The sequence below is a fragment of the Haemaphysalis longicornis genome, unplaced genomic scaffold, assembly GCF_048455015.1.
Source record: "Haemaphysalis longicornis isolate Haplotype H1 unplaced genomic scaffold, Haemaphysalis longicornis Haplotype H1 scaffold_8, whole genome shotgun sequence".
Taxonomy (NCBI): Eukaryota; Metazoa; Arthropoda; class Arachnida; order Ixodida; family Ixodidae; genus Haemaphysalis; species Haemaphysalis longicornis.
The window spans coordinates 186,022,158-186,050,061 of record NW_027526445.1 but is presented as its reverse complement, the minus strand read 5'-3'; the positions used below and the strand labels follow the sequence as shown (position 1 = coordinate 186,050,061).

The window sequence follows — 27,904 nt, the reverse complement described above, 5'->3', positions numbered from 1 at the left end:
TACACACTGTTAGAAAAAACCGTAAAATTACAGCGAACTTTACGCCACTGGAGCCGTAAACGCGCCGTAGGCGCTGCGAAACCGTACGTTCCCGCTTACGGTACCTGTACCGTATCTTCAAAATACGGACGTTCAGGCCTTCCGGCACCTTATTTCTGCTTCATTCAATTATTAGCAGACATTGCAATAGCGTATAAGCAACGTACCCAGCATTTTCACTTTATTTCGGCAACATTCTCATCAAATTTCTCGTCTCTACGTTTCTTCTCGGCGCAACGTGACCGGAGCACCAAGCGGGAACCGCGCGGCTGATCGCGGAGCGAGACACGCATGCGCAGACAGCCCAACGAAAAAGTTTTTCGCGCCGTCCGTGCCGTTCGGAAGCTTGCGGCCTCCATGACTTCAAGTTCGTCAACGGCGCATAGTTTCGATATTTGTTTGACCGCTGCCAACGCTGGAGCAACGATACTGCTTCCACGGTAAGAAGTCTCCCGTGAACGTGGATGATGTAGAATTGTTTTGCTGGTGTTGTCCATGTCGCGAGCGTTTTAAATGCCGCCGAACCGTTGACTGAAGGTCGCGAGCTAACCCTCGCGCAGGCAGCTTGGAGATGCGAGATAAGACTACATGTGGTCGCATCGCGTCCCTTGAGATAAGGAGCTGGGCGTTATAGTAAATAAGGTATACGCGGTCGCATTGCGTCTCTTGAGATAAAGAGCAGGGTGTTACTGTAAATAAGGTATACGCAGCGTGTAAACAGCCAGTTGGCAACGAACAAAAGGCAGCTTAGTTTACTCGCGAGTGTAGCCTCTGCGAGGAGAAATTAATTTAAAAATTGCGTTGTGGGCAGTTCTAATGCAGTAGTATGATATATAGCGCGTTCTGTATTGCAGAAATATGCCATGCACTTTGCTCAAGCTGCACGTTTCGTTCCCCTTGCTGCGTCCTGACTCAGCCTTCACCGCTAGGCATCTAGTTTATGCGGGAAAGCTGTAGCTGGGTTTGACGCAACAAAAATAAGAGCGTAGGATGTTATGGGGCTTTTTTTTTTTTTGCCTGGTGTTTAAGATTATTTTAAACTACGCAATTTTTATCTAGACCTATTTCCCCCCACAGGCCAGAGTGCCATCCCTTCTATAATAAATTTATTCATTCATTATTCATCTAGACCAACTTCACGAAATAGATGCAACTTCAAAAAAATCTTTGAAAAATTTTTGAACAATGTCATTTCTGCTGGTAAGTATATAGTAGTGTTGGATAACATTAATGTGTGTGATAATTTTATTACAGTGCTTGTTTTTCAGTGTTGGCTTTATGATTTTTATCACGCAATAATTGTTTATGGAACATGTAATTCTACTCGGGCAAAAAGTATGGCTCAGGAGCCAAGACGTTCGCCGCGTCGCTATATTGGTTCTTAGCGGCGCAGCTCTTTTTGGGATACAAGTGTGGAATAAAAATACCTGTCTTGAAATCTCGCTCACGTTAAAGATCCCCACCCCAATCATTAATTTGCTGCCCTCTATTACTATGCAGCCATAGGTTAGTTACTTTAACGTATTCAATCTCAACAATGAAACCTACTTACGTAAAAAGCAAATAGGATACCTTATGTAAAGCTTAATGCGACTTTGCAATTTCTAAATGGGCAAGTTATATTTGCAGTTCAGAATATTTTTGTAAGGATGGTGTACACAGCGTGACGACAGATGGGGACAAGTGGAAAGACAAAAAGCATGCTATTATGTCTATTTATGATTTTATGAAAAGATCATACCCCTAAGTTTATTGTAAAAATCCCACAACCAGAATGTAGCTGACCACTCAAAAAATAATCTAGAAACCCAGGCCTGCTTCAGAGCAGTGTTAATCTGCATCGCAATCCCAAGCCGCATATTTCCTGATGACGACTTAAGATTTTGGTTCTTTTATGGCAGAATGCAAGGAGCACTTATTCATTTGTTATTGTCTATCTCTGTTTATTTCTGAAGCATGCTTGGGTTTCTAAGTTACATATTATTTTCCTGTGACAGTGCATGTGCTAAAAACACGATCTCTGAAATATATATAGGTGTGTGATCTTTTTATGATAACATTTTCAAGTCAGACCGTGTTCATGGTTGAAATACGCAGCGCGTGAAGATTGAGATGGCGTTAAAGAGACCTCTTTCACTGAGCCTTTGTCATTTTTCTGCATATTTCATTCATTTGACCCCTTGCCCCCGTGTCTAGTGTAGATTGGTAGTTGTCTTTATTTTTTCCCCTATTGCACTGTATGCATCCATGTTTACACATACCCCAGTACAGGTACCCATGTGGAAGTCATGCTTATGAAATTTGTTCTCACTTTTATGTAGTATATTTGGTAATGGTAGCCGTTCTTTATTGTCTCTTGCTGTTCCTTAATGTGGCATTACAGTGTTGTGAATACAAATCGCTACTCACAGCAGTAGCTGCTGCTTTTTAATCATGAAACTTCAAAAGTGTTCGGGCAGGTATACCTGCCCATTACATGCACTTTCCCGAACTACAATTTCTAACATGAAAATTGCAAATTCATAGTTAAATGAGAGAGGTGAAGCTTGCCTAAGCATTTTTGGAGAACAGCCGCTGCAGCAGGAACGTGTAAGTGTACAGTAAATGGGCCTGGAAGCAGCATGGATTGTAGGTGGTCCAGTTGGTACATATCAGAGCGATTAACAGCACAGAAAAACAAGATGACAGGAGGGCACACAGGCGCACTCAGAGCTTCTTCCAGTGCTGTGTCTGTGTGCCCCCTTTTTGTATTGTTTTCCTACGTTGTTCATCGCTCTGGCACAAACGGGCACAAAATTAAGGCCAGGATAAATGAAGCGAACTTTTGATAAGCTTGCATGGCTGAAAATCTTCCACGACAGTACATCGTATGTTCGTCGGGCTGAGCTTTGCGGAGCGAAGGCAGCGCCCAACGCAGCGGCGCTACAGCATTCAATAAGCAGACCCGGGGAAGAAGCTTCCCGCTTCTATTCACGTCCTTTAACTATTAAGTGCGAATCAAAGGCCTTTCTTTTGCTGAAATATTTCTTTTCAGTTCTGAAAAGCGCCAATGGCAGTAGGGAAAAAAAATGCGCCGGGAGAATCGAACCAGTTACCTTCTTCACATGAAGACAGCATTTTACCTCTCATCTACTATCAACAGATGGCGCCTTTGTGAAACATAGAGCATGTCAAACTAGGCCATCGATACATACAGCTTGCTGCTTCTAGTTCTTGTCGTATTTGAGAGGCCCTCTCTGTAATGTCACCGGTTCCTTACTCGCCGATCTTGCAGAGGGGCCCCATATTGCTGTTAATACAAGTAATGTAGCCAGATCGCCTTTATTTATCGTATTGCACATGTCTGTCTCGGCGACACAAGCCACGGAATTTGGGCAGAGACCGCGTTGCACTTTCTAATTGAGCTATAAGAATCGCGCGGACTTCACTTGTTGCAACCTCATTTTTTTCGGAAGATCTCTGATCTACTACCCAAGCGCATGGTGATCAAACTCAAAGGCTCCCAAAGCGGCCATTTGAAATCGGTCTGTACACGATATGGAGGGGAAATTAGAAGACGTGATTGGCACCATCAGTTTGCCGCTTCACTGAAGACACTTTTCTGGCCCAGCTAGATCGGCAGTGGACGACCTTTTTTCTGCCGCCCCGTGTCTGCCGGGCGCGGCCGGTTGTTGTTCATCAACTTTTCATCGCACATTCGCTCGATGCAGTCTATTCAAACATTTAGTTAGCAAACATAAAATGTAATGCTTGAGTATGGCAATGTTTCAGTGGTGATTTGGTTGAAATGTTTTGGTTGAAGCGTGCAATTCATTATGGGTGAATTATTCCAGGCCCTTATTGCAGTAGTGTACAAAAGTTGAGGCTTGTGAATAGCCCGTTATTTACAGCCTTCAGAACAGCCCAGGAATTTGTGTAGTATTCATATCAGCTTCCCTGCCTTTTTTCTTTCCATTTGGGATTCCTTAGATGAGACATCACTGCAAAAAATGTGGGGCCACATTCCCATCATTGGACACTTTCTTCAAGCACACCTTATACCATGAAGGATCAAAAGGCGTTCCATGCAGCATTGTAGGCTGCGAAGCTACCTTCAAAAACTACAGTTCGTTGCGAAGCCATGTCACAAGATGCCATTCTCAGGATACACGACGTAGCAAGTGCCATTCCAGTACTACACAGAGGACATGTACTGTTAGCAGTTGCAGTGAAAAGATGAGCACAGAAACTGCTTTCATTCAGCACCTCAAGGCACATCTTACAGAGCACCCACTCACTACTGTAGCTTGCCCCTTTGATGGCTGCAGTAGCCAACTTTCGACGTGGGGATCTTTGAAGACCCACTTGTCAAGTTACCATGGAAACAGACTGAGGAATGAACCAGATGCCACCGAACCAATAGATCCTGAGCCAGTTCCATGCTGCAGTAAAGATCTCAGCCCCCAGTGTGAAGTTGAACAACCTGGATTTCAAGATGAGCCGTCTGTCTTCCAAGAAGTGAACTCAGCTCTCTTCAACTATGACTCTTTCTGTGAAAGCTTAGCGCTGTTTTCATTGAAACTTGAGTCAAAAAATATAATTCCGAGTTCAACAGTCCAAAATATTTTTGAAGGTATCAACAGAGTACACAGTATCTCGCAGGAGAAACTCAAGTCTGATTTAAAAGAGCATCTTGCCCATGGCATGTCAAAAGAACAAATTGATCAGACCATTGAGCACTTAGTCAATGCAAACCCTCTATCTGCTACACTTTCACGGGATGGAGCTCTTCGCTCAGCCTACAAAAGAAATATGTACTATACCAAAGAGTTTCATCTAAACAAGCCAGTTCAATTGTCTCTAGGGTTAGACCACAGTAATGAAATGCGGCATTATAGCTATGTTCCCATAAAGCAAACGCTTGGTGCCCTACTTTCTAACCCTGATGTGGTCGAAAGACTGTCCTTCGGTGTGGAGCCAAGCAAGGATGGAGTGTATCGTGAGTTTACAGATGGCCAGGTCATTCATGATAGAATGTTCTCTCGTGAAAAGGTTGTTCAGGTCATCTTGTACCAAGATGCTTTTCAAATTGCAAATCCCCTTGGATCAGCTCGAGGAAGATTCAACATGCTGGCTGTATACTTTACTCTTGGAAACCTACCACATCATCTCAGGACCCTGGTTGATCCTCAACAGCTTGTCCTCCTTTGTCATGAGACAGATTTCAAGTGTTTTGGAGGCAACAAGCTTTTTGAGAGGCTCATCAGTGACCTACAGGATCTTGAAGATGGCGTTGTAGTTGCTGGACAGCTTTACATGGTGCGGCTTGCCTTCATATGTGGTGACAACCTCGGAAGCCATTGCATTGGAGGCTTTGTGGAGAATTTCAGCAAGGCGTCGTACATATGTCGGTACTGTGTGACAACGATGCAAGATTTTGATGAGAACACACCGGCAGAGCTTCGCACCATTTCATCATACAATGAGGCAGTCATCCGTGCGAGTGAGAGCTGCGATAATGGAGGCTATAAGGGCGTGAAGCATGATTCACCATTCAATAGGCTTTCATCGTTTCATGTATGCCTTTCAGGACTTCCGCCCTGTCTAGGACATGACCTTTTTGAAGGGGTTGTTGATTATGACTGTGCACTGATGCTAAGGCACTTTGTGATGACACTGGACTGGTTCTCTTATCCCCACCTCAATGCAACAATAAAGTCAAAATTTAAGTATAATACAAGTGATCAAAAAAACAAGCCAGCTCCGGTGAATCCAAAGGGGAAAAGGCTTGGAGGTCATGCAATGCAAAACTACACACTTTTGTTGCTGCTGCCCATAATGGTAGGTGTGAAAGTCGTGGATCCAACTAACGAAGTTTGGCAGCTTCTTTTGACCTTGCAAGAGATTGTGGAGCTTGTTATGGCACCTGCCATATCAGACGAACAAGTGTCATATTTGGCACTACTTGTCCCACAATACCTGTATGAAAGGAAAAGGCTGTTCCCAGCAGTGCCACTCCGCCCGAAGCACCACTACTTGTTCCATTACCCAGAACTGATAAAGCAGTTTGGCCCGCTGGTAAAGGTTTGGACTCTCCGTTTTGAAAGCAAGCACAGTTACTTCAAGCGTTGCATCAGAGCATCTGGCAACTTCATCAACGTGACCCGGTCACTGGCAGAGAAGCATCAGCAACTGCAGTGCTACTTGCAAAAGGAAGGCTTGTTTACGTCTGATACGCAGTACAGCGACCTGACGCCTGCTTCAGATGCTGTCAACATCGACCAGAGATCATGGAATGCTATCCAGAAAAAGCTTACGACTGTTTCTGGTTGCCTAATGGCTGCTGCTTCTGTGACACTGTGTGGCACACACTACAAGCCAGGCTGCTATGTTGTTCTTGGTGGGGACCGGTACAACCTAACCTTTGGGAAGCTGCTGCACATTGTTGTGCAACCTGAACATGAGGCAACGCCACAGTTTCTTGTCAGGAAAATAGCGTCCACATTTTTACCGGATTTTCGTCTCTACAAATTGCTGGCTGCACAAGTGGAGGATTTGCTCGTGGTGACGGCCACTCAACTAAAAGACACGCATGCATATGCTCCTTACAAGCTTCTGGGCCACTCTGTCATCAGACTGCACTCTTCACATGTATATGAAGATTTTCAAGGTGCGCTACCAATGCCTCAAAGTACCTGTTTAGCATTTAAAATGCTTTTGTCAAAACCATGTTAACATCTTTAGGTGAATACTTAGTGAAGTTTTTTTAGTGCGTTTGTCACCCAGAAATAGTTTCATTCATAGTGACAAAAATATAACCAGTTGTAACTTGGGTGGCTTTTTCATAATGAAGTTATGCGTTATAGCTACAAACCCATATACCAAATATACAATTCAACAGATGTACAAAAATGAACTACCAAATGACAAGATCCTTGGCCCATACCAAGACAATGCCAGCAATGCAGACTTCATTCTCAGGTTGTGCTTCAAAGGGCAAGTGCTAATTGTCAATTTCACTTTAACCCTTGCCATCATTAAGGGCACAACTGAAAAATGCCTTGAGCCTGCCTCAGAAACATCCCAAACCATTCACTGAAGCCTACACAACAGTTGAGATACTCGGAGGCATGCAGTTGAGCAGAGCTATTATAAACATTAATTTTTTTCTGATCCATTTCGAGTGTGCTGATAAATGAAATAAGTGCTAAATGCCTGCGTCTGATTTCGGCTTCAAAAGTTGTCGTGTTGGCAAAGCGAGAATTCTCGCTCCCTTAAACCTGTTTTTAAGTCTTAACTTTCTCCCCAGATTAAAAGAAATGTTTTTGGTTATGGCTGCATGTGCACCTGGGCCTCAAGGCACGTTATAGTGGATGGCTTCAGATTAATTTTGGTCACATGGGAATTTAGCCTGCCATGAATTTCAACGCAGGGCACTATTACGTTTCTTCCTCCATCAGGAAAATTGCCACTGCAGGCCAGATAGAAATCGCATCCTAATGGGCAGCAGCAGCTAGAATACCTGAGCCAGTACTGAGCAGCCAGAGTAGGCAAATCAGACCCAAAAGCTTGTTGTGTGAGGAGCAGAACCCAAGTTTAGGGCTCAGGATCAATATCTGAGAGAAGTAAGTTACTTAGTTACTTTAAACTTTCACAAAGCCCTCAGGATTGTAAATTTCGGCTAACATCAATAATAATTCCTCCATTGGGCTAAGGCCATACGTAATGCCATCTGAACATACAGCACCAGCACAGCACTTAATTGCGACACGAAGTTGGCAAATAATTCAGTGACACCGGTATATTGTTTTAGTTAAGCCAGAAAAAAAGAAATAGAATATCAATGCCCTGTTGTGAAATGCGTGGATGTATGTTGGAGCAATTCAGGCAACACCTTAACATCTGTATCTATTGAAATGAAAATCTTTTCTGTTGCTCCTGCGCTCCTGAAATATAAAGGAAAGCTAGCAGTATATAATGTCAAGGAGGGAATAGGAAAAGTAGTTCATTTTTATGCGTGGAAGGGGATGTTTTCTTTATTTTATTGAAAATGGTGGAAAACACGCCCTTTTCGAGGTGGAACCCGTATTCATGACTTTGGGATTTTGCGACCAATGCCTTTACCAACCCTGCTACCATGAAGGCTGCGTGCCCCTGCATTTTCTTTGATATTGACATGAATGTAATTGCTGCCTACATTTTGTGGCGGTCCCTTTCGCCCCGAGTTCTTAAGGTGATCGACGCTGGAGTGGTCGAGTGGTTGGCAGCGGAGTTGGTGCATCGGGTGCATAATCCTGAGTTCAAGGATCTGAGTCCTGCCCTGATTGAAAAAAGATCGACTTCTACACAAAAAATGAACTACTTTCCCTATTTCCTGCCTAAAGTTTACATTACTAGGTTTAACAAGCTTCTCAATATGTTTTTTTATTGACGGCTTGTTTTAAATAAGCCAGCATCTGTAAGGACTATTAAATGGTTAAGGATGAGTCATGAAGCAGAACAGCTTCGTGGTTTTCCAAGGCTGCCATCATGCCTTTTCTTGAAGCTATTCTTGAAGCTTTTTGCAAGTGCAGAAATGCCCCATGTTCACATTGAAATGTGCAGCTTATAATGCTTTATAACAAATGCTGTTGTGTGTTCCTTTTCTTGACAAGATGATTGTGAAGATATGGAGTGATGACCGGAAGACGAAAAGACTAGCTGCAGTTGACTCGCTAGATGCACTAAAGCAAAAGGCTATTGATCTTGCCATCTGCAGTGATGGGGACGTAAAGGTGTGTAAATCATGCTAAAGCTTGAGGTTTCATTTGCATTAGCAGTCTGCAATCATGATATTTAACTACAAAATTTACAGGTGTACATGCTTGACGGTACAGAGATTGACGAGGAAGGCTTTGATTGTCTTGCTGCAGCGGCAGGACTGGAAACACCCACTTTGATTGCAACCACTAACAGTTTGTGGAAAGGTAAGGCCAAAGAGTTTCAGTTTTATAATTTATGAATGTTATGTTTTACCCGTATGTGGGTTGCATGCATGTATTATGTCACCACAACACTATTTTACGCTAGCCAAGACAGTAGGTTGAATGAATTGGTACAGCTTTATTATTAAGTATCAAGAAGAGAGAGGTTATCCCATATTTTTGCTACTTTCATAATTAAACTGGACTTTACACTTACTGTAGTCAGTGAATCATTTGTTCTTCGTTTTCAGGTCAAGGAGAAGCAGCGTCAAACTGCCCGGCTCCCACCTCAGATTTTGTGTCGCGGGTGGTGTTTCAATGGAGCAGCCTAAGCGAGCCGATCATAACAGCACTAGAAGCCGGGGAATCTCTTAATGCACCCCAGAGACGGGAAGTTGTTAGAATGGTGGCAACAGCATCCTACAAAGTTAATAAGCGCCGACCTTCAAAAAAAGAAATCGAGGCCGTTGCCAGCCATATCGTGATGAAGTATCCTGGTTCTCTTGCTGACCCGACTTCCTCAAAGTCTGCTCATTCAATTTCTTCAAGGGGCCTTGCATACAGCATTGAGAATCGAGTGGAAAATAGTCAGAGGGGCTCAAAGCCTCTCATGGAGGCTGTTGTAGGCGGAAAACTCAAGCGTCAAACGTCTGTGTCAGCATATGGCTGTGTTGACTGGCAGCCAGCGTGTGACAAATCCATGCTGCCCGAGCTCCAGTCAGCAAAAAAAACTCTCATGACTGAGGCACTGAAGGCACCCTGCGAACAAAATGTGTCACTTCAAAAACAAGCCATGCATATTTGTTATCCGGAAATCAGGGGGTATATTAACTCGTCACAGCCAGCTCATGCAGCTTCAGATGTGAAGGAAGCCTGGCCTTTATTGTTTAAAGAAGAACATCTTCTGGATCACTTTCAAAGGTACAGGTTTTCATATTTTTAGCATGTTTTTTTAATTGTAAGCCTCATGCAGAAATGCACATGAATTAATTGACTCTGAAGCAAACAAGCAAAATATGAACTCTTAGCTGAAACATTTCGTTCAAATAGTCTAAAAGCCCTATAGAAACATTCAGGTCAGCCATTTATGGGTTGTAACTTGTTGACAGTTAACGTAAACTTTGAAATATATGCTTAATTATTGTAATGTTTGGCACAAGTTAAAACTTTGTTATTGACTCGTAAAAGGTGCGACAAATTTACTGTGATGTTCTTTCCCCATACTCTTGGTCACACTGAAGTTGGAAATAATTTGACAATAAGTACAGTAACACAAATTTTAGCAAGTCTAGGGAAACTCGCCTAGTGTTACAGCACGTACACTGTCTTCATTAGTTTGTGCTAGTACAGGAAGAAAAATAAATTAGCGGGAATAGTGTTTTTATCTCAGCATGGTTGCTGATCCCTTAGACCATCTTAGTAACTTGATATGACGCTACAGTACTCGCAGAAATTAAAAACACATTCTAAGAAAAAGAAATCTCAACAGTAGCAAGAGACGTGAGCGCGAATGCCGTGGCTCAGAATTTAACAATTGCGCGCTTGCTAAGCGCCACCTTCTGAACGCAAAACGAACGTTCTTGCGCCGTAAAAACATTCCTGCTTGCGAACAAAGCACATAACGTAAACGTACTCCACACTCCTTCCCTGCTCTTTGTTGCTATGGCTGGTTTTGGCGGCGTGCGAACAAAGCACTCAACGTACTCTACACTCCTCAGCTCTCGAGCTTCCGCGACTTCGCCATCACGCTCGTGGTTTTGTTGCTCAGCTGTGTTCCAACCTTTTTTTGTGCTCCTAGTGCGTGACGTACGATGGGCCAGTACATGAGCTACACAGCCGGATTTAAACTGAAGCTGGTGGAGCATGCGTTGATGCACATAGAAACCGCGCGGCTAGGCGGCACTTCGTGTATGCTTCGGGCAAAAATGAGGTTGTTGGGTGGGGAACAGGGGGATCGCCGTGTGTTTCGTGGGTCTAAAGAAGGGAAGTTTCCCGGTGTCGGAAAAGAAGTTTTGGAGTGCCTTGATAGCACAGCACGCAAGACGGTGCGCTGTGGGCCGACAGCAAATGTGAGGCGGCAAGCAACTTTACTAAGGAGGGTATAGCTCCATGGCGAGTACGGACACACTAGCATGTTGCGAATAAAAAAGAAATTTGATTACATAATTACCTACGTGTTTCCACGAAAATGGCAAAGGCTCTGACAGTGCTTCTGTGAGCAACTTTATTGTATGAAATTTCGACCTTTAAAACTGTGGCAATTTTGTCCTGCATAATCAACCCTCCCCCCAAATTCATGCCGAATTTTCTGGAAAAAAAGTGGGTTCATTACGCGAGTAAGTACGGTATGCTCTATCACCTAAGAACAAAGGTTTTGTATAGTTCGAGTGGGTAAGCTCAAGCTAGGCATAAATGCCTTGCGTGTGAAAAAAAAACTCCAATGGTAAATGCAATTTTTGTGTTATTGAATGTTGGTGCCATGTTATTATATGAACTCTTTAGGCTCACAGGTGTCAGCCTCAGGGGGAAGCTCTGCGGCGTGCCAAAAGAGGAAGTGGCCGAGCTGGTGTTGTTCATTCGGTCCTCCTCCAAGAGCGAGTGCGTTCTGGAGTGGGCCCTGAAGATGGAACAGGCTGGAACTAAGCTTGGCAAGGAAAATGCTGATTCAATCTGCCTGATCCCACTGCTGGTGTCCTACTTTGGTGACGACCTGGAGAAGATAATGCAGCTGCACGAGGTAAGAGTGCTCCCATGTCTTGTATTGTAGCTGTATATCTGTGTGCAGTGATGGTTCAGCTATACAAAACAAAGAAGGCAATGTATAGTACTTTTTTAAGTGTAACCTTTTAATGATATTTATCTGTTACAGCTAAAAGAGGGTGGAAGTGAGATGGGAGAAATTTCTTCTCCCAACTTTGGGTGTGAGGATTCCAATTAGCACAGCCGGTAAATAGTGGTACCTTCTGCTGCACCCTCCACGACAATCGAGAAAATTTTAATAAGTGCCAATCCATCAGGAATGCTTGGTAATTGTTTTAAGTAAATGAGTAAAACATTCTTTACAGTAGAGTACTCTTTGTTTTCAGATCCACATTCATTCGGAGAGGTAAAAGTTGTTTTTCTAACCAGTTTGTGGGCATTCTTTTTGCTCACCAAAATGGATGGGAAGGTGGGAATTGGGATTTCGGAGCTTCAGTTCCTTAGCCAATAACTGCACTTCGATATTGAAGCACTTGGGGTGATCTATACCAAGTACAAATATTGCTATTGGTTCCTGTTGCATTGACGCAAGGCAAAAGCGCCTTGAATACTCTTCAGCTTGTTTTCTCCGGCATGCACAGAAAAATGCTGTTACAGCAATAACAAAAAGATTTTCCATGTTTCTGTGTTAATACTGTCAGATAACTTTTGAAGTTTGTGAAATGCTGCAGCCAAGATGGTGTGGCAGAAAATCATTTCAACATAGGTGTTATAGATTCTACACTCTGGCATTCAACCAGGCTCGTAGCAGCATCTGACAGGTTGGCTTTAAGCAAAATGCTATGTGTTGCTGACGTCATGCCATAAAACACCTCCCACTTTCTTTTCTGTCATGCTGTGCACTAGTGGCGTAGGCAGACCAATATTTCAGAGGTATTATACACCAACAGGAAAAAAAAGGTGTGACTGCTCTGGTTGCCCAAACAATATACGTCATTTTTCTCTATGCATAAATTTTGGGGAGTATTCTGACATCACAACAGCTGCCCCCCCCCCCCCCCCCCCCCCCCCCCCTAGGCTACACCCCTACTGGGCACTGTTTTAGATGAAACAGAAAAATGTGGGGGCTGATATCATGTAAGAAGTATAGGCATGTCTTGAAAAGCTGGGATGACTGAAATGCACCAGTCCTTGGGCACAAAAGTGAGATGTAGAGAAGAGAAGAATAATTCTGGTACAAGAAGGAGTGGTTGATAAACGTTAACAAGCCTTCGAATGTTTGGAATGTGGCTAGCTGAATCCTCCAATGACCACATGCGGGCCTTTTCTTCACTCCCAAAACTTCAAGACTCCAGTAACACTAAAGAGAGGCCATGCGTTTCCACCTTAGCCAGGACCTAGGAACTGTTTCTTGGCTGCATGAAACCTCAGTACGACCATTGCTTACCTGTCCACCATTAGGACATTTGAGCTGACTCGGTCACTAGCAATAACCAACAACCTTGACCAGGCAACACTCTCACTCCAGGCCCTCATCTAAGCTTGCACAATGTACATCCCACAGATTGTGTAGTGGGAACTGTTAAAAGCTTTAGTCAAACTTGTTATTTGTTAGTCTACTTGTTATTTGACATTTTAGGATGAAAGCTTTAGATATCTCTGTACCAAGCGCACACGGCGTGAAGTGCCAAAAAGTAATGGTACAAAAAAGTGGAAGCTGTGGGCAGAGCAAGTGCAAGCTGGTGATCACATACCAGAAAAGGGAAATAGCAGCGCAGGAGGAGGTTTGAAGGAGGGCCGGGAGAAGGTGGAATTGAACGCGCCTCAAGAAAGTGGAACACCGAAGGAGTGTGGGGGGCCTGCCACACGTTCTATACAAGCCGCCTTGAAGGGTAAATGTATGGACGGGGACAAACAAGGAGGCTTCTGGCAATAAAGAGCGAGTGGAATGAGCTTTTGAAGATGCAATACATGTGACAGGGTGCAGCCGCAAATTTCAACAACAGTTCAACAAAAGGCCCAAGTAGGCTTTCACATTCTTAAAAAGTTCACCCAATAATTTTTTCTGTGGCTTGTGAAGAATTCATGTAGTTCGGCTCTCCCAATGTGTGGCTACTGCATTGCAGTCATATACAGTTACAAGTAGCAAAGACTTTCCTGCAGGACAGGGGCTATAACGTGTCACCGAAACATTATGCACAGGGATTGTAATTAATTTTTCTGCTTCCGGATGGGCTAACATCAACATTGCGTGAAATGTGGTGTGTGCGTTCTCACCTCTTACATGCATGACAATTGGTGGACCACCTGGAGTAAATTATAAGATGTCTGCATATCACCCAATCTTTTGGCAGTGCTACACATGCTGCCTGCAATAATACGTACATAAATATACAGGTACATACAGTCTATGCTCGTTACAGCGGATCCGGCAACAACAGACTTTCGGTTACGACAGTTCATTTCTGTTGGTTTGTCTGGTCCCCATGCATTTTAAATGGAGTCCACTCTGCTCATAATGGACCCGGCTAGAGCAGAGGCGAAAATTTTTCGACTGTATGTTTAAAGCGGACTTCCGTGAGGTCGGCATGCTTTTTCTTTGTTTAGTTTGGCGAGAAAACATATGTCTGGCAACATTGTTGGCAGCCGGGTATTTGGCGTAGCGAAGTTAAACCAGTGCCAGTAGCCTTGTCTTTTTTTTGTGTCTGTGCGAACAGCAGCATGAGTGGCAGGGTAGCTGATTTCACTGTCGGATAAATTAAGCCCATTTAGCGCTGTCAAACATTGGGAAAAACAGGCCGACATCACGAGAAGTACAGGCCTGTCTAAGCAGACTGTCTGTTCGACCATCAAGAATGAGGCCGCTGCCGATAAACGCGACTCCGGTGAGATTGAACAACAGTGCTACGAGTGCGCGAAGTGGTGCACCTGGAGTTAAGTCTTCCCTTCGTCACAGTTTTTTTTTTATGTAATTAAGAACCTGGGTTCAGTGAAGGTCAGTATTTATTATTCCCATGCATGCATCAATCCCGTTTCGTTCGGTGAAAAAGGTAAGAAATGCCTCGGGGGGGTTGGTTCCCGTACATTGTATGCAATCTTCCGGTGGCCGTGCACAGTCCAACTGGTCTAACTTTCGATTTCACAGCTGTCCGTCGTCAGATTATTTCGTATCAGCTGTTTCAATGACCTGACTAAAATCATAAAAACTGTGGAAGCTGCTTTGGGGGAACGTCAGGCAGCGGTTTGATTTGTCTGACGAATGGTTTCTGGAATTCTGTCTTGTCACGAAGGGATTCAAAGAGCCCAGCTAATTCTGATGGGCACAACTGATTTTTGTAGCTGGTTAGTAATTGCTCCTAGTTATATTCTTGCTTCATTTGTTCTGCTTATCATGCATCTTTACAGACTTGACCGCATGCACTAGGCCTTTTCTAAGTGCTGGTGCTAAGCTTTGGAAATGATGTTTAGGCGATTCTTTGCCCGTGCGCAAACACTAAGGTGCTGCAGGCGTGTAAAAACAACAGTGTTTGTACTATGTATATGCAATATCGGTCAAAGTACCCAATTTTGCACTCGTAACCCCTCCCCTTCCCCTCCCGTGTCTGATACTGTATACTTCGGCTACCGCAGACGGTTTTCTGAGGATTAAGAAGGTCCGTTGTAACTGTAAAATAACAGAATAGATGAAAGGCCTCTAGATATTTGGAGACATCTTTAAAATTTGTTCTTATTGCCCTTCTATTTTTTCATTGTGTATTAGGCATCAACAGAACTTACAGAAGAATTCCGGACCAGACTTCCTGAATCGCCAATTATTGTAGCGCTGGGTAAGTTTTCCCAATTCATTTCCTTTAATCCCCTTCTTTATTTTTTTGAAGGATTTTGATAATTAGTTTTAAACTTGTTGAAACTTTGTATAAAATGTGACACATTTCAAGCCTCCAAGTTTGGCACAGGAAATTGCGGCATTAGAAATGGCTGGCCTGAATTACATATATTGGCCAAGCATATATTCTGTTAGGTTGTAGGTTAGCCACCCGTCAATCAAAAAGAGGTTCAGGTAAATATTATGGCCACCTTGATTGTTAAGAGTATCATATCGTGATCATCAATTTCAAAAAGAACAATGTGGGCATGCAGCACGATTGTTTTCATTGATTCAACTGGTGTTTGTATTCTGCCAGAAAAACGTCTTTTCTCTTTGCCAGATTGCTCATTAAATTTTTTTTGTCTGTAGTAATACACTACTGATTTTCTGATAAAACACCATATTTCCCCACGCATATAACCCGTCCCTGCATATAATCAGCACCTCCACTTTCAGATGCCGAAAAAGAAAAAAATATCCTCGCGTATTTCCCGGACATTTGATTCCTGGACTACTAAAGAAAACGCGTATATTTAGCAAGTACAATACACTGACTGCAAGCCAAAAGTCACAGTTCGCCATCCTTGTGTTTTCTTCCTAGTATGTTTTGTGTAATCGAAGGCTTAGCCTGTGTTACACCACGCACATTGCCGTGAAACTGCACTAAAGGGAAAACCCCATGCATTATCTGCACCCTACATTGCCACTAGAATTTGGGCATTTTTGGTGCGGGTTATACGTGCGAAAGAACGGTATCTATTTCAAATGTATTCTTTGCTTCCATCTGTTTTTGCTCTGTAAGGTAACCTACACATTAAGGTAAAAGAAAAAAGCTTATGTGTACCTTTTCTCAAACTTTTCTAGGCCAATCCTAAGCCCTCTCGACCACAAACAATTCAAAGAATCGGCTTTACCTTTAAATGTGACAAACATATTTTATAACAGTAAGAAAGAAAGGTGTCTTGTCTATATATCCGACAAAATATTTCAGCCTCGCCCGGGACACAAGCTTGTAAATTTTTTTGCAGCCTGTACACTTTTGGCTTGGCCTAGAAAATTTGGCAAAGGCTGTGTGCTTCTGTTCTGTGAAATCTGCCTGACATTTCCTTTGCGCTGCACAATGTGGACATGTATGAGCCATGGTAGCAGTTCTAGTAGTTTTGAACGGTCTTGCCAATATATATATATGTGTTAAAGCAAAGCATTTTTCCACCCGGTTTGTATTCTTCGATCCCTTAAGGCGCGGTCACACTTGGCTGACACGGCAGTGATGACGATGCGACGGCAACGCCTACGAGTCGCTGAACCATTGGCCAACTGCTGAGTTGCCAGACTACGTTGTTATACTACGCTGACGGCGACAAACATGTTGGCCGATGGAAAGTGCGCGTAGTGTAGCTGGCTTGCCGACCGAAGCCGCCAACAAAACCGTTTGCCCGACCAGTCACCTGACGTGTCGTCGAGAATAGACCGAGAAGCGAAAACTGCGCCCTTACAACATTCGTGACGCAATGAATGCAGCTCTGTTTGGTTAGTTTCTGGAGTGTAATAAACTCAGTAACGTCCATGAAGCTCATGCAACTCAACACTAGCGCTAATGCGATCCCTAGTTTGGCTTTAGACGCTTCGGACGTGTTCTTCGGCGACACCGCTCCCCCGAACTGCAAACTGCACATGTGTGTGCTATCGGCTCGCCTGTACAAAAAAAAAAATCAGTTTCATGCAGAAAAAAAGTTACGTAGGGTAATTTGGGTAATAAGGGATAAATATTGGCCAAGGTTTTTATCGTAAAACGCAAAATCAAAGTACGGCAAGCACTATCCCTGCAGTGTGAAATCGCAGTCGCAGCCGGGCACACATATTTTCGCGAGCGCTTTCGCGAAGCAGTGGAGTTGATGGCGATAAGCTATTGTGGTGGCTTCATGGAACATTGCTGTGCAGCCGCTATTTAAGAAATTTCAGTTTACCAGCCAGGAGTTCTGTAAACCAGCTAGTAAACACCGATGTACTACACGAAGGATGGACCTCCATCTAGTACACAGGCTAATTGGCAGCTGGTCAGCATTTGTGTTGGGGCACAGTGGTGTCACGCGTCACGCCCGCTCGCTCGCTCGACGTTGCGGGTTCAATTCCTGACGGGGTGGGTTTTTTTTTTTGCGGTTTTTTAAGGAGCATGGTCTGTGTATCCAATTTTCTAATCGTTTTCTGCATGATTTTGAGAAGCAACTACCTTTGTTATGGAAAATTTCCTTCGAAACAGCGAGTGGCGTCTGGAGCCACAATTAAGCTTACTTTTCTTGGACCGCGTTTCTCAAAAATGCGGTACCATGGTGCACTGTAAAGCCTTCTCTATTAGAGGAGGTTAAATTTCCGCTGACGTACGTACTAATTTAGATGCATATTCTACGTGCTACAGAGGTCTTTTTTGCCGGGGTTCATCCATAAAATCCGTATTATTACTGCCACGGCAGCAGCGAACACAGCTGTTTTATCTTTGTTTGTGATCTAACAAAAAGTTGAGAAGTACACACAGTACAAGCAGCGCACACGCGAGTAGACACGAACGGCTTATGTCGCGGCAGTTGTGACACGATACTCTAAGTTTGACTAAAGAAAGAAAGAGATCCCCAGCGGAGAGGGTCGCCGTGCGGTCGTCGGCATGGTGTGACAAGCGCGTCGGCCGACATCATGCAGACACCGAGGCCCCGCCGATTTCTCGCTGACGCAGACGATAGGCTAATGGTCGGTGTCGACGCGGTGTGACATGGCCGCTGACAGCTCGCCGACATGGTGTTGGCCGATCAAATCGTCCAATGGTCAGGGTAGTGTGACTGCGCCTTTAACCATTTTGTTTGTTGCCAGTTTGCCAGTTTTCAACCTACCGAGTTAAAAAATGCTTTCACATTAAAACAAGACAACTCCGAGTGCACTCGACTCTTTTACAGTCTGTGAAGACAGATCAACCAGAGAGCTAGCTTGCCTTTAGTACCTGATGGCAACAGAAACAGTAATGCTTTATTTGCGTGCTTAGCAAATTAGCATCCTAGAATAAGCATGGAGAGGTACTGGCACCTTATTTTGCTATTACAACTCTGAGCCCGGAACTCTGATTCAGCGGATTTTGTTTTGTTTTTTTCTTTCTTTCAAAGTTCTCCATTATGATAAATGAAGTGTGAAGAGACTGCTCTACCACAAAAAATGTGTAGAATGCTTGGGTCATGTTTTCAGTTTTTCAACTGATTTACATGCAATTTTAGCAGAAGTGTATGCTAAAGTGCTACTTCCCTTGCACAATCCTCTGAAATCGTTCTCACATTGGCTTGGACAACATGTTAGCAAGCCTGTGTGGCTGAGTATGGCCAACTAGTTTTAACCTTTTGAAACTGTGCATAAAATAGCACGAACAGGGTACAGAACTTGGTTTTAGGAAGCAGATGCGACAGATACAAGTGCCAAATTGACAATACCTGTTTACCTTATCAGAAAGCAAGGTATCCTGGTGTAAGTGTTTTTGCCACGCCATGCTCAAGAGTGTGTCGATTGACTTGACCACCCCTTTTCTGGCTGCCTGAGGCAGTTCACTCCTCCTCTTGTCCTTGCAGCCCGCGATGCTTAATTTATCCTCCTTCCTTCTGTTTCAAAGCAAGACTGCCTGGCTGTCGTGGCACTGGGCTAGCTGAGCTCAGAACAATTGGAACATTGAGAAATGGTTTTCTATGTCCACCTAATTTCAATAATTAAAATCAAATTAGATTCTTGAGTGTATAGGTAACTTCACATTCGCAAGGAAAATATAACTAGGTGCATGAATCACGTACGTGATGGTGGCAGAGAAGGAGCCGAAACGTTTATTGAGAAAAAAAAAAAAGAAAACACTTCATATAAATGCCTGTAACATATACAGTAGACTCTCGTTGAGACGAACTTGGTTATGACGAATTTTATGGGTAAAATGTCCACCTCTTTTGCTCTCTTGCCACATGCACAAAATTAGGCAAGCGTCTGCTTAAGACAAATTTTTAATAATACGAACAAATATTCATGGTTCCTTCGAATTCGCCGAAATGGGAGTTTGCTGGATATCGGGGGACCGTCTGAATTGTAATGTAGCATTTGGTATTCAGATGTATTCCAATAACACTTGTCTGGGGGATGTTCATGGAGACTATCTGAGCGATTTAAACAAAAGAAAAAAGCTGCTTCAAGCACTTTTGTTTTATATATTTCCAGCTGTACAATTATGACTTCTTTGTCTTTCTCAGGCCAGACACTCTTTGACTGCAGCTGCCACGTGTTTGTCGACCGGGCACTTGTCGTGGAAAATATAAGCTTCCTGCTTGGGGTGGAGCTTCTTTTCGCTTTGTACTTCTGCCTGAACATCAAGTATCCCAGAGGGGTTGCTTCGACAATGGAGTTCATTCAAAGGTAGGTTGTTTTCTGTTTAGTTTAATACTCTGCTTATTGTTGGTGTAGTAGCTTCTGGTGGATCTGCCTTGCAGATAACAGCTGTATTTTGTTAAACTTGGCATCCTCATAAGCAGTGGTGTTGAGCAACATAGTCGTGATACCACCTATTTATACATCTGATGCGGCCAATCAACTTAAACTGTGAAGACAAAATGCAACTGTGGGGAATTCAAATTATGTACTGCATTGACCCAATCACTACGAGGCCAATTTTAATGCAAACTTCCAACAACTAAGCTGAATAATAATGGCAAGAGATGTAGTAGTGGTAAGTCACCTGCCACTTTCTTGCCGAGTCCTTATGACATCTTGTTAGTGCCACTAGCGGCTGCAGTCTAAAGCCATTACCATGAAGCATGACTGTGGGATAGTAGTTGTGCGTCAGTTGTGTTGCAAGACATCATTCGAGTTGTAATGTGCAATTAGCACACCATTACCTCAATTTATAGTATTACTGCTATTACATCACTTCTGTGGTTTGTAACCGGAAATTTTAAGATCTTTCACTATTTTTATCATTCTTCAGTTAAAAAAAACATCTTTCAAGGATGGAATGTAGTTGAGCGAGCTACCTAAGGCTAGTTCTTTCTGACCCCTTTAAGCAGCACTGTAGAAGGGCATGCGGTGTCTGAATGAAATATTTTATGCCACAAAATCAAGGACAAAGTCAGTTCATTGCAGCAACTTGAAGAGAAAAAACGACAACTGCAGAAAAAAAGTGCAGATTCAGCAGGTGTGTCTGTTACCGTATAATGCGGGATAGAGATCGAACTGGAATATAAGTCGACCTCCTGACCTTGTAGCCGAAAAATGCAAAAAAAAAAATAATTGGTACACGCTATTGGTTTATTGAGGCTACAACCTGTTTCGTCTCAGATTACTCTTTGGGGTTGTCATCCATGGTGCTGACCAGGGAATTGCTTATGCAGCACTTCTTAAACACTCACAAGGCCGTCTCATCGTGAAGCGAGCGCAAAGCATGGGAAAATCGTGTGCACACCGTACTGATAGCCAGTCTGTGCAGGTGGCTAGCAAGTATCTCAGGGTATCCATTCATAGAGATGTCACACGGCGCTTGCAGATAAAAGTCGCCACTTTGTACAGAAGCACAAGTGCACATAGCAGCGCTCGTGAAATGAGGTCTTACGAGCATCGCATACAAAGAACTGCCCCTTCAGCTAACACCAGTAGCACACTGTAGATGGCCTTCAGCGACACCAAACTGGCGCAAGCCAGACACATCATGAAAAACTTCCAAATTTTTGTTTAAATGCTGCTGTGAAATGGCACCACGTGCTTAAACTTATTTTGAGCGAGAAGGAAATGTATGCACACATTCACTGACAGCCAGAGAAGCAACAAAACAAAGATTGTGGTGCGTCCGAGTTGTTGAAGAAAAGTACTGTAGAAGTGCAGCTTGCTGGGCTAGTTGGTGCGTATCGAAAGAACGGGAACCAGCAAAAAAGACGCAAAACACGGGGAGGGACGAGACAACAACGCTGGACTAGCAACTGAAATTTAATAGAAGAAACCGACACGCTCTGTGAACAACCAAGTCAACGCATGCGCCAACACGTACGTGTGAAACAAATGAAGATGCTGTTGTTACTAACTACCTCTACTTTCGTATCAACACCACTCAAGTTCGAACAAAGCCGATTCCTTTATCGCTGAGGATAATAGACGGTGCGCTAATGCAGTTGCCTTCCTGCTGTTGTCTTATGAAGAACGCCTCCAGTATTTCCCTCTCATTCTTAGTCCTGCCTTTTCCAAGGATCGTTACACTATCAAATAATGGTTCGCACTTGCACTGTCGACAGTGAAAGGCAAAGTGTCCAGCTCCTTGAGAACTAACTAACGCGCAATGCTCCTCCAGCCGCTCATTGACACATCGGCCGGTTTGGCCGATGTAAACCTTCCCACACCTCAGCGGAATTTCATAGATGACACTGTGCTCACACTTAACGAATTTCTTGGCATGGTGTGTCTTACACGCGCATTTCTCTTTTCCCATATTTCCAAAGCACGCGCACAGTCTGGAGAGTTTACACGGTGCGGAAAATACCACTTGAACCCCGTGCTGCGAAGCAATTTTCTTTATGTTGTACAACACTTTATGTATATACGGCATTACTCCAACCTTTCTTTTTTCCTTCTTTTCATCTGGTCCCTCTGACCTTGCAATTTGCTTTTTAAGCTTTACGTGGAGGGACTCGGCGATAGACGTGAGCACTGTAGGCGGGAAACCCGCTGCAGTTAGCCTTTGATCCTGACGCTCAAGGCTTTCCTGCATTGCGTGGACGCAGCTTTTTTCTAACGCGCTGCGGAAACTTAGTGTGGCTATGCCTTTTTACTAATTTCGAGTGGCTTGACTCGAATGGGAGCAACGCCTTTTTAGTTTTAGGAGAGTAAATCCAGCAAACATGGCCGTCGTCTTTAAATGTTAGTGTTAAATCTAAAAACCTTAGGGTTTTGTTCTCAGCCAGTTCAAAGGTAAAAATTGAGAGAACCTGAGCACATGTTAAAATGTCTTCAGCCACCCGTTCCGGGCACTCAGAAGGTAAAAGCTTTAAAACTAAAAAATCATCAATGTAAGACAACGTAAGTGTGTAAGACAAAACATGCCAAGAAATTCGTTAAGTGTGAGCACAGTGTCATCTATAAAATTGCGCTGAGGTGTGGGAAGGTTTACATCGGCCAAACCGGCCGATGTGTCAATGAGCGGCTGGAGGAGCATTGCGCGTTAGTTAGTTCTCAAGGAGCTGGACACCTTGCCTTTCACTGTCGACAGTGCAAGTGCGAACCATTATTTGATAGTGTAACGTTCCTTGGAAAAGGCAGGACTAAGAATGAGAGGGAAGTACTGGAGGCGTTCTTCATAAGACAACAGCAGGAAGGCAACTGCATTAGCGCACTGTCTATCACCCTCAGCGACAAAGAAATCGGCTTCCTTCAAACTTGAGAGGTGCTGATACGAAAGTGGAGGTAGTTAGTAACAATAGCATTTTCATTCGTGCACACGTACGTGTTGGTGCATGCGTTGACTTGGCTGTTCAGAGTGTGTCGGTTTCTTCAATTAAGTTTCAGCTGCTAGTCCAGCGTTGTGTTGTCTCGTCTCTCGTCGTGTTTTTCGTCCTTTTTCGCTGGTTTCCGTTCCTTCGTTGAAGAAAAACCACCGGTAGTATAAAAAAATTAGAATATACAGTTTGTAGGGAAGCATTTCAAAACGCGCCCTAGAAAAAATGTCGACTTGCGTGGAGCAGTTTGTCAGATATATAAAAAATTTTAGTTTGCATTGTGCTCTTGCCATGCAGTGAAGCCCAACCTCCATTTCAAAATGTGCAATTTCTGGCGGTTCCCTGGAAGAAATCTGGTGGTTTGACAATAGCAGAGGCAGCAATTTGCCCCCACGTAACATAAAAACATCTTGTCAATGACCGACTTAGCATTTCCGGCCAGCAGAGTATTTTGGGCAAGCGCGCGATGCGGAAAAACATGCATGATGTTGAAAACAAAATGAAGTTGATGCTTGTTGACGCTCACCGTCAGTTATGATGTTCTGACTCGCTAATGTAGCCTTGCTTGCAGCAGTGAGGTGCAATGCGCTAGAATCGTGCCCTGCAAACTTTTGCTGTTGTGTGATAAAAAAAGATCAGCGTTTCCAGCCTCCTCCATTGCAGTGCACCTAAAATTTTTGAAAAGAAACAGTACGAAACGTATTGGAGACTGTCCGAATAGAGGGTTCAACTAAGAAACAACTCTACACTCTGAAGATAGCCTCGTATGAAAACGAAACTGGCAGGCAGTGTGTAAGGCGGTTTGAAGCACTCTCCTCGTCGAAACTGATATCTGGTGACTGGGTGCTATCGTTTGACTTGCCTGGGAAGTTCTCATCACAGAAATTGGGTTAGGGTGGGTGAAATCAGGAGAACGGCAGGCTTGTTTTAAGGATTAGTAGCGGATGCTCAAGGCTTGAAGTTGGGTAACTGCATAGTAGCGCCTATATGAATTTCGCCATGCAGAAATGAAAACAAAACAGTTGTAAACTGTTCGTTAATGGTCCTGTGGTAAGTGAAACTACAACACACCTTAGAACAACGTACACAGAGGGAATAAAACTACCTAAACAGACACTGCTTGACATTTTCCGCCAATTTCTGAGATTATTACTGTCAGAGTGCAAGCCTGACGATGGAAAATCGGCTTCTGATTCACCATTATAAAGAAAAACAAACGCTGATGCAGACTAATTACCAGTGGCACGTATTCTTCTTCAGTAGCGTTGACCACGCCCCTTTTCCACACCCAGGTAATGCAAACGCTTGTGAAAAATCACATTTTCATTGCAAAAATGAAAATGAAATGGATTTTGAAAGGGCATTTTCTGAGCTAACTCCAGATCGTTCCAGAAACGGCTGGAATGCTGTGAAAAGGGGCTCCCAAGGTATCTTTGAAATTGAACAGTTTTGAATAGGTGCGGTAACGAAAGAATTAAGTCGCTGTGGTTAAGTCACTTAAGAAAGAGGCGTCACTGTGGTAATAAAAGAATAGGCTAAGCCAGCAAGGAATTTAATGTGTTGGCTGGACTGACTGTTATCTGTTTATTTTGTTTTAGGTACCTTGTTGGCATCACACCAAGTGAAGGTACCAAACAGGAGGCAGCGCGGTCCAAAGGAGCGAAGTCAAAGGCTATGAAAGCTGCCGCAGAGCTTGAGACATTCAAGAAGAAATGGAGCAATGTGAGTTGCAGGCCTTTATAAGTTGTGTGGTGAACTGTATGCGTCTGTTCTGGAACTTATGCACCCCCCCTCCCCCCCCCCCCCCCCAAAAAAAAAAAAGACTCCACAACCACGAGAACCCCACCCAGGGGGATATACACAGCCTCCCAAGAGGATACACAATATGAGGGGTTGTCGTTCTCCTCAGGGACAACCCCCTCAGGAGGATTTCGATGCCCCCTCAAAATCAAAACTCTGGATAAACCCCTGCGTCTGTTCATATGACTGAAAGTACTACACCCAATAAGTATTCTTTTAATCTGGGTATATTTTAAAGGAGCCATGAAGAGAAAACACAAGTTTGGTTCATTCAAAAGATTGCCTCGTTAGAATCATACTGACACCACTGCTAACGTAAACTTCGCTTAAATAAGCTATATATTTAGGAAAAAAGGGAATGGCCATGCGACTCACTAGCTCATTTCCTGCAGCAGAACCTATGACGTCACATGTTACAGTTCTGGGATTGGCGGAGGGCGGCAAAAGAAAACGCAAATTAGACAGAGCTTACAAGCTTGCCGAACGAGCTATTTGTGCTTAAATTTAGGGCAAATTCTTTTCAAAGCCGTAAGAATGGTGGGACAAACAGTGGAAGTTTCGGAAGCACACATAAACAGAAGTGCCGATGTGTACTGCTGTTGGTACTGCGCGCACTATGCTTGGTTTAGCTGCACAGGACTGCAGGGCTTTGGGGTTGTCTCAGACTACACTTGCCGACTGACGCAAGGAACGGTGTTTTACGTGAGCATATTTGTAGAGCGAGCACTATGTTTCACGAAGCAATTATTTTCTTCCTAAACAAAACCAAGCCAGGTTTAAATACGGTCAAAAACAAACCAAAGGCCACGGAGAAAGAAATTCTTGCTCCGCGCCAAAGGCAGAAAACGGTATGCTACGGTATGGTGGCGCCATCTAGGTTCACTAACGGCAAACAAGGCCTCCCAATTGGCTGCAGAGCTATGGTCCCTAGAAATATCTTTCTAGGGACCATAGAAGAGCGCTCAATTCCTGTGAAGTCATTGTAGACCACGAGAACACTCGATTTAGTTGGAAAATTAAAATTTTAACTTAAATTAATCAATTTCTCAGTGAATAAAACATCGTTTGCATTTGGACAAGCGCTGGGGGCACTATAAAACATTAAATCTTTCGAATAACACAAACCTGTATTTTGTCTTCATGGCTCCTTTAAGGGGAGACATGGATGGGTCTTAAAACTATTTCTTTTATTTTCAAGTAAACTCTGTTAAACTTGTCACTCTTGCTGCTTCTTTTCCACTGATTTCAAACATTCCGTTAATTTTTTAGTTTGTCAATTAGTTCCCGAGATAATTAGAGGCAATTAACCATTTTTGGAGGAACAAGGGACAAAGCAGTGTTGGTCATAAAACTGTAATCTTTACATTTTCCAACACTATGAACCCTGGTGAGTGCAATAAGAGAATCAGTTTTTCGATGCATCGCTTGGAACTAATTTTAAAGCCCATTAAACTTCAGTGTTTGAAATGGGCACTCAAAATGGTTCCTTGCCACTGGTGCCACCGCCAAGGTGTAAAGAAATCAGTGGGGGAAAAGCACCAAGTCTTAAAAATTTCACAAAGTTTACTTAAAAATTTAAAAAGTTTTTTTTAAGAGCAGTGTCCCCCCTTAAAGATATATCCTGTACTGTACTAATCTGACTTGTCATGACTTACTTATCATGAATTTGACTTACCCGTACGTTCTTACAGGTAAATCTGGCATATAATTTGAAATTCCACTTGCTTTTTGCCCCAGTCATTTGGGCCTAACTTGCTTTCCCTTGGTTTAGAATTGCTCCTTAGGGTGTTTTACTCCACATAGTAATGAGCAATTCTTGCCATTTTCAGCAAACTGCATACAAATTACAGTATCCCTTTTCACAATGTAACATGTCACAGTGTAACATGGCACACTGATAATGGAAAAGACAAAAGCAGCAGGTACTGTCAATATTTGGATATATTACAGGACACGAATACATTGATAAGAACGGCCATTGAAGAATCTCAAAGGCGAATGTCAAAGGTGATTCTCAAAGGCAAGACAGGCACACTCAAGTTAATCTTTATACCATAATTACATGGTATAAAGATGCTGCACCCTTACAACTGAGAATCTTCTTTCCCTGCTTCCTGTCACCTCCGCGTGCCGTCACGCCGAGGTTCTCATTATGCACGCGCTATCTCTCGCAGACGGGCGGCAATTTCAATACATTTCGAAAACAGAGCAACAATGTACTCATACAATTATTAGCCCAAGCCGTTCACAAGGTAGTGTCTACTTTTCTGTGAGAGACTAATCAATCCTTTTTGGTGGTAATGATGGTAAATTACTGGAAGCTATCATTTGTAAGTACGGTGGCCTCTGCACTAAAAAAATGCAGACACGTCTGGTAGCTTGTTATAATCAAAGGTATGTTTTAAAGGTATATCAGCTTTTTTCTGGCCTTATTTTTTATGTACCATTTCATGGTCATCCTCAAATATACAAAATAGGTCTACGGCATGCATTTTCACCCTGTTTTATTGAAGTATGAAATTAATATTTTATTGGTAATGGCTTTGGTAATTGTCCAGGCTTTGGTAATCTCCCAAATAAAAATACTTTCTTGTTTTTGTTTTCAGCTGCTCTGCTAAACCAGTTTCTGGACCGTCCACTGGACAACTGGACAATCTGATCCAAAAATGTTCGTCATGCAAGCCCGTCAAGTGATACGAGACAAGTTGCAAGTTGCAAGTCCAGAATGATGTATTATACAGTTCTCAATACAGCCTCAAAAGTACCCTTGTTGCTGTCAGTCTTGCCAATTTATGTCGATTTGTGTCATAAACAACACAGATTCTGTACACCAAATATGTTTCATTGCAGCAAAGTGGTGGGTGGAAATTGTTAACAGATTCAGTGCGCATGCTTGAAGTTACATGCTAACTGCAGAATTTCTTCTCTTCTCTATTGTGTTTTAGTAGCGTATTCAAAAATAGTACCACATGTGCCTCTAAGAGTTAATTGCACTGAGAAAGCTAAATGAATCTGGAACAAAGTCAAACGGGTCAAGAAAATACAGTATTTATTAAGGGTACCAGTGATTG

The 27,904-nt window shown here is 43.3% G+C and overlaps 1 protein-coding gene across 3 annotated transcripts; it reads left to right on the top strand.

Annotated features, from left to right (window-relative positions):
* On the top strand, nucleotides 1-27,597 carry LOC144149469 (uncharacterized). Of its 3 annotated transcripts, XM_077681044.1 has the most exons (9): nucleotides 1-479; nucleotides 8,673-8,792; nucleotides 8,873-8,984; nucleotides 9,233-9,902; nucleotides 11,484-11,718; nucleotides 15,442-15,508; nucleotides 19,812-19,974; nucleotides 24,632-24,755; nucleotides 27,440-27,597. In XM_077681044.1, the coding sequence occupies exons 2-9, from the start codon at nucleotides 8,673-8,675 to the stop codon at nucleotides 27,449-27,451; spliced, it is 1,503 nt and encodes a 500-aa protein (XP_077537170.1). In that variant the 5' UTR covers nucleotides 1-479; the 3' UTR covers nucleotides 27,452-27,597. The 3 variants fall into 3 exon arrangements, 2 of the variants coding, with proteins under 2 accessions (XP_077537170.1, XP_077537169.1); XM_077681043.1 differs by lacking the exon at nucleotides 1-479 and having other exon boundaries at nucleotides 6,802-8,792; XR_013318315.1 differs by lacking the exons at nucleotides 1-479; nucleotides 9,233-9,902; nucleotides 11,484-11,718; ... (2 more) ...; nucleotides 24,632-24,755; nucleotides 27,440-27,597 and having other exon boundaries at nucleotides 1,063-8,792; nucleotides 8,873-8,900.
* Nucleotides 27,598-27,904: the final 307 nt, after the last annotated feature.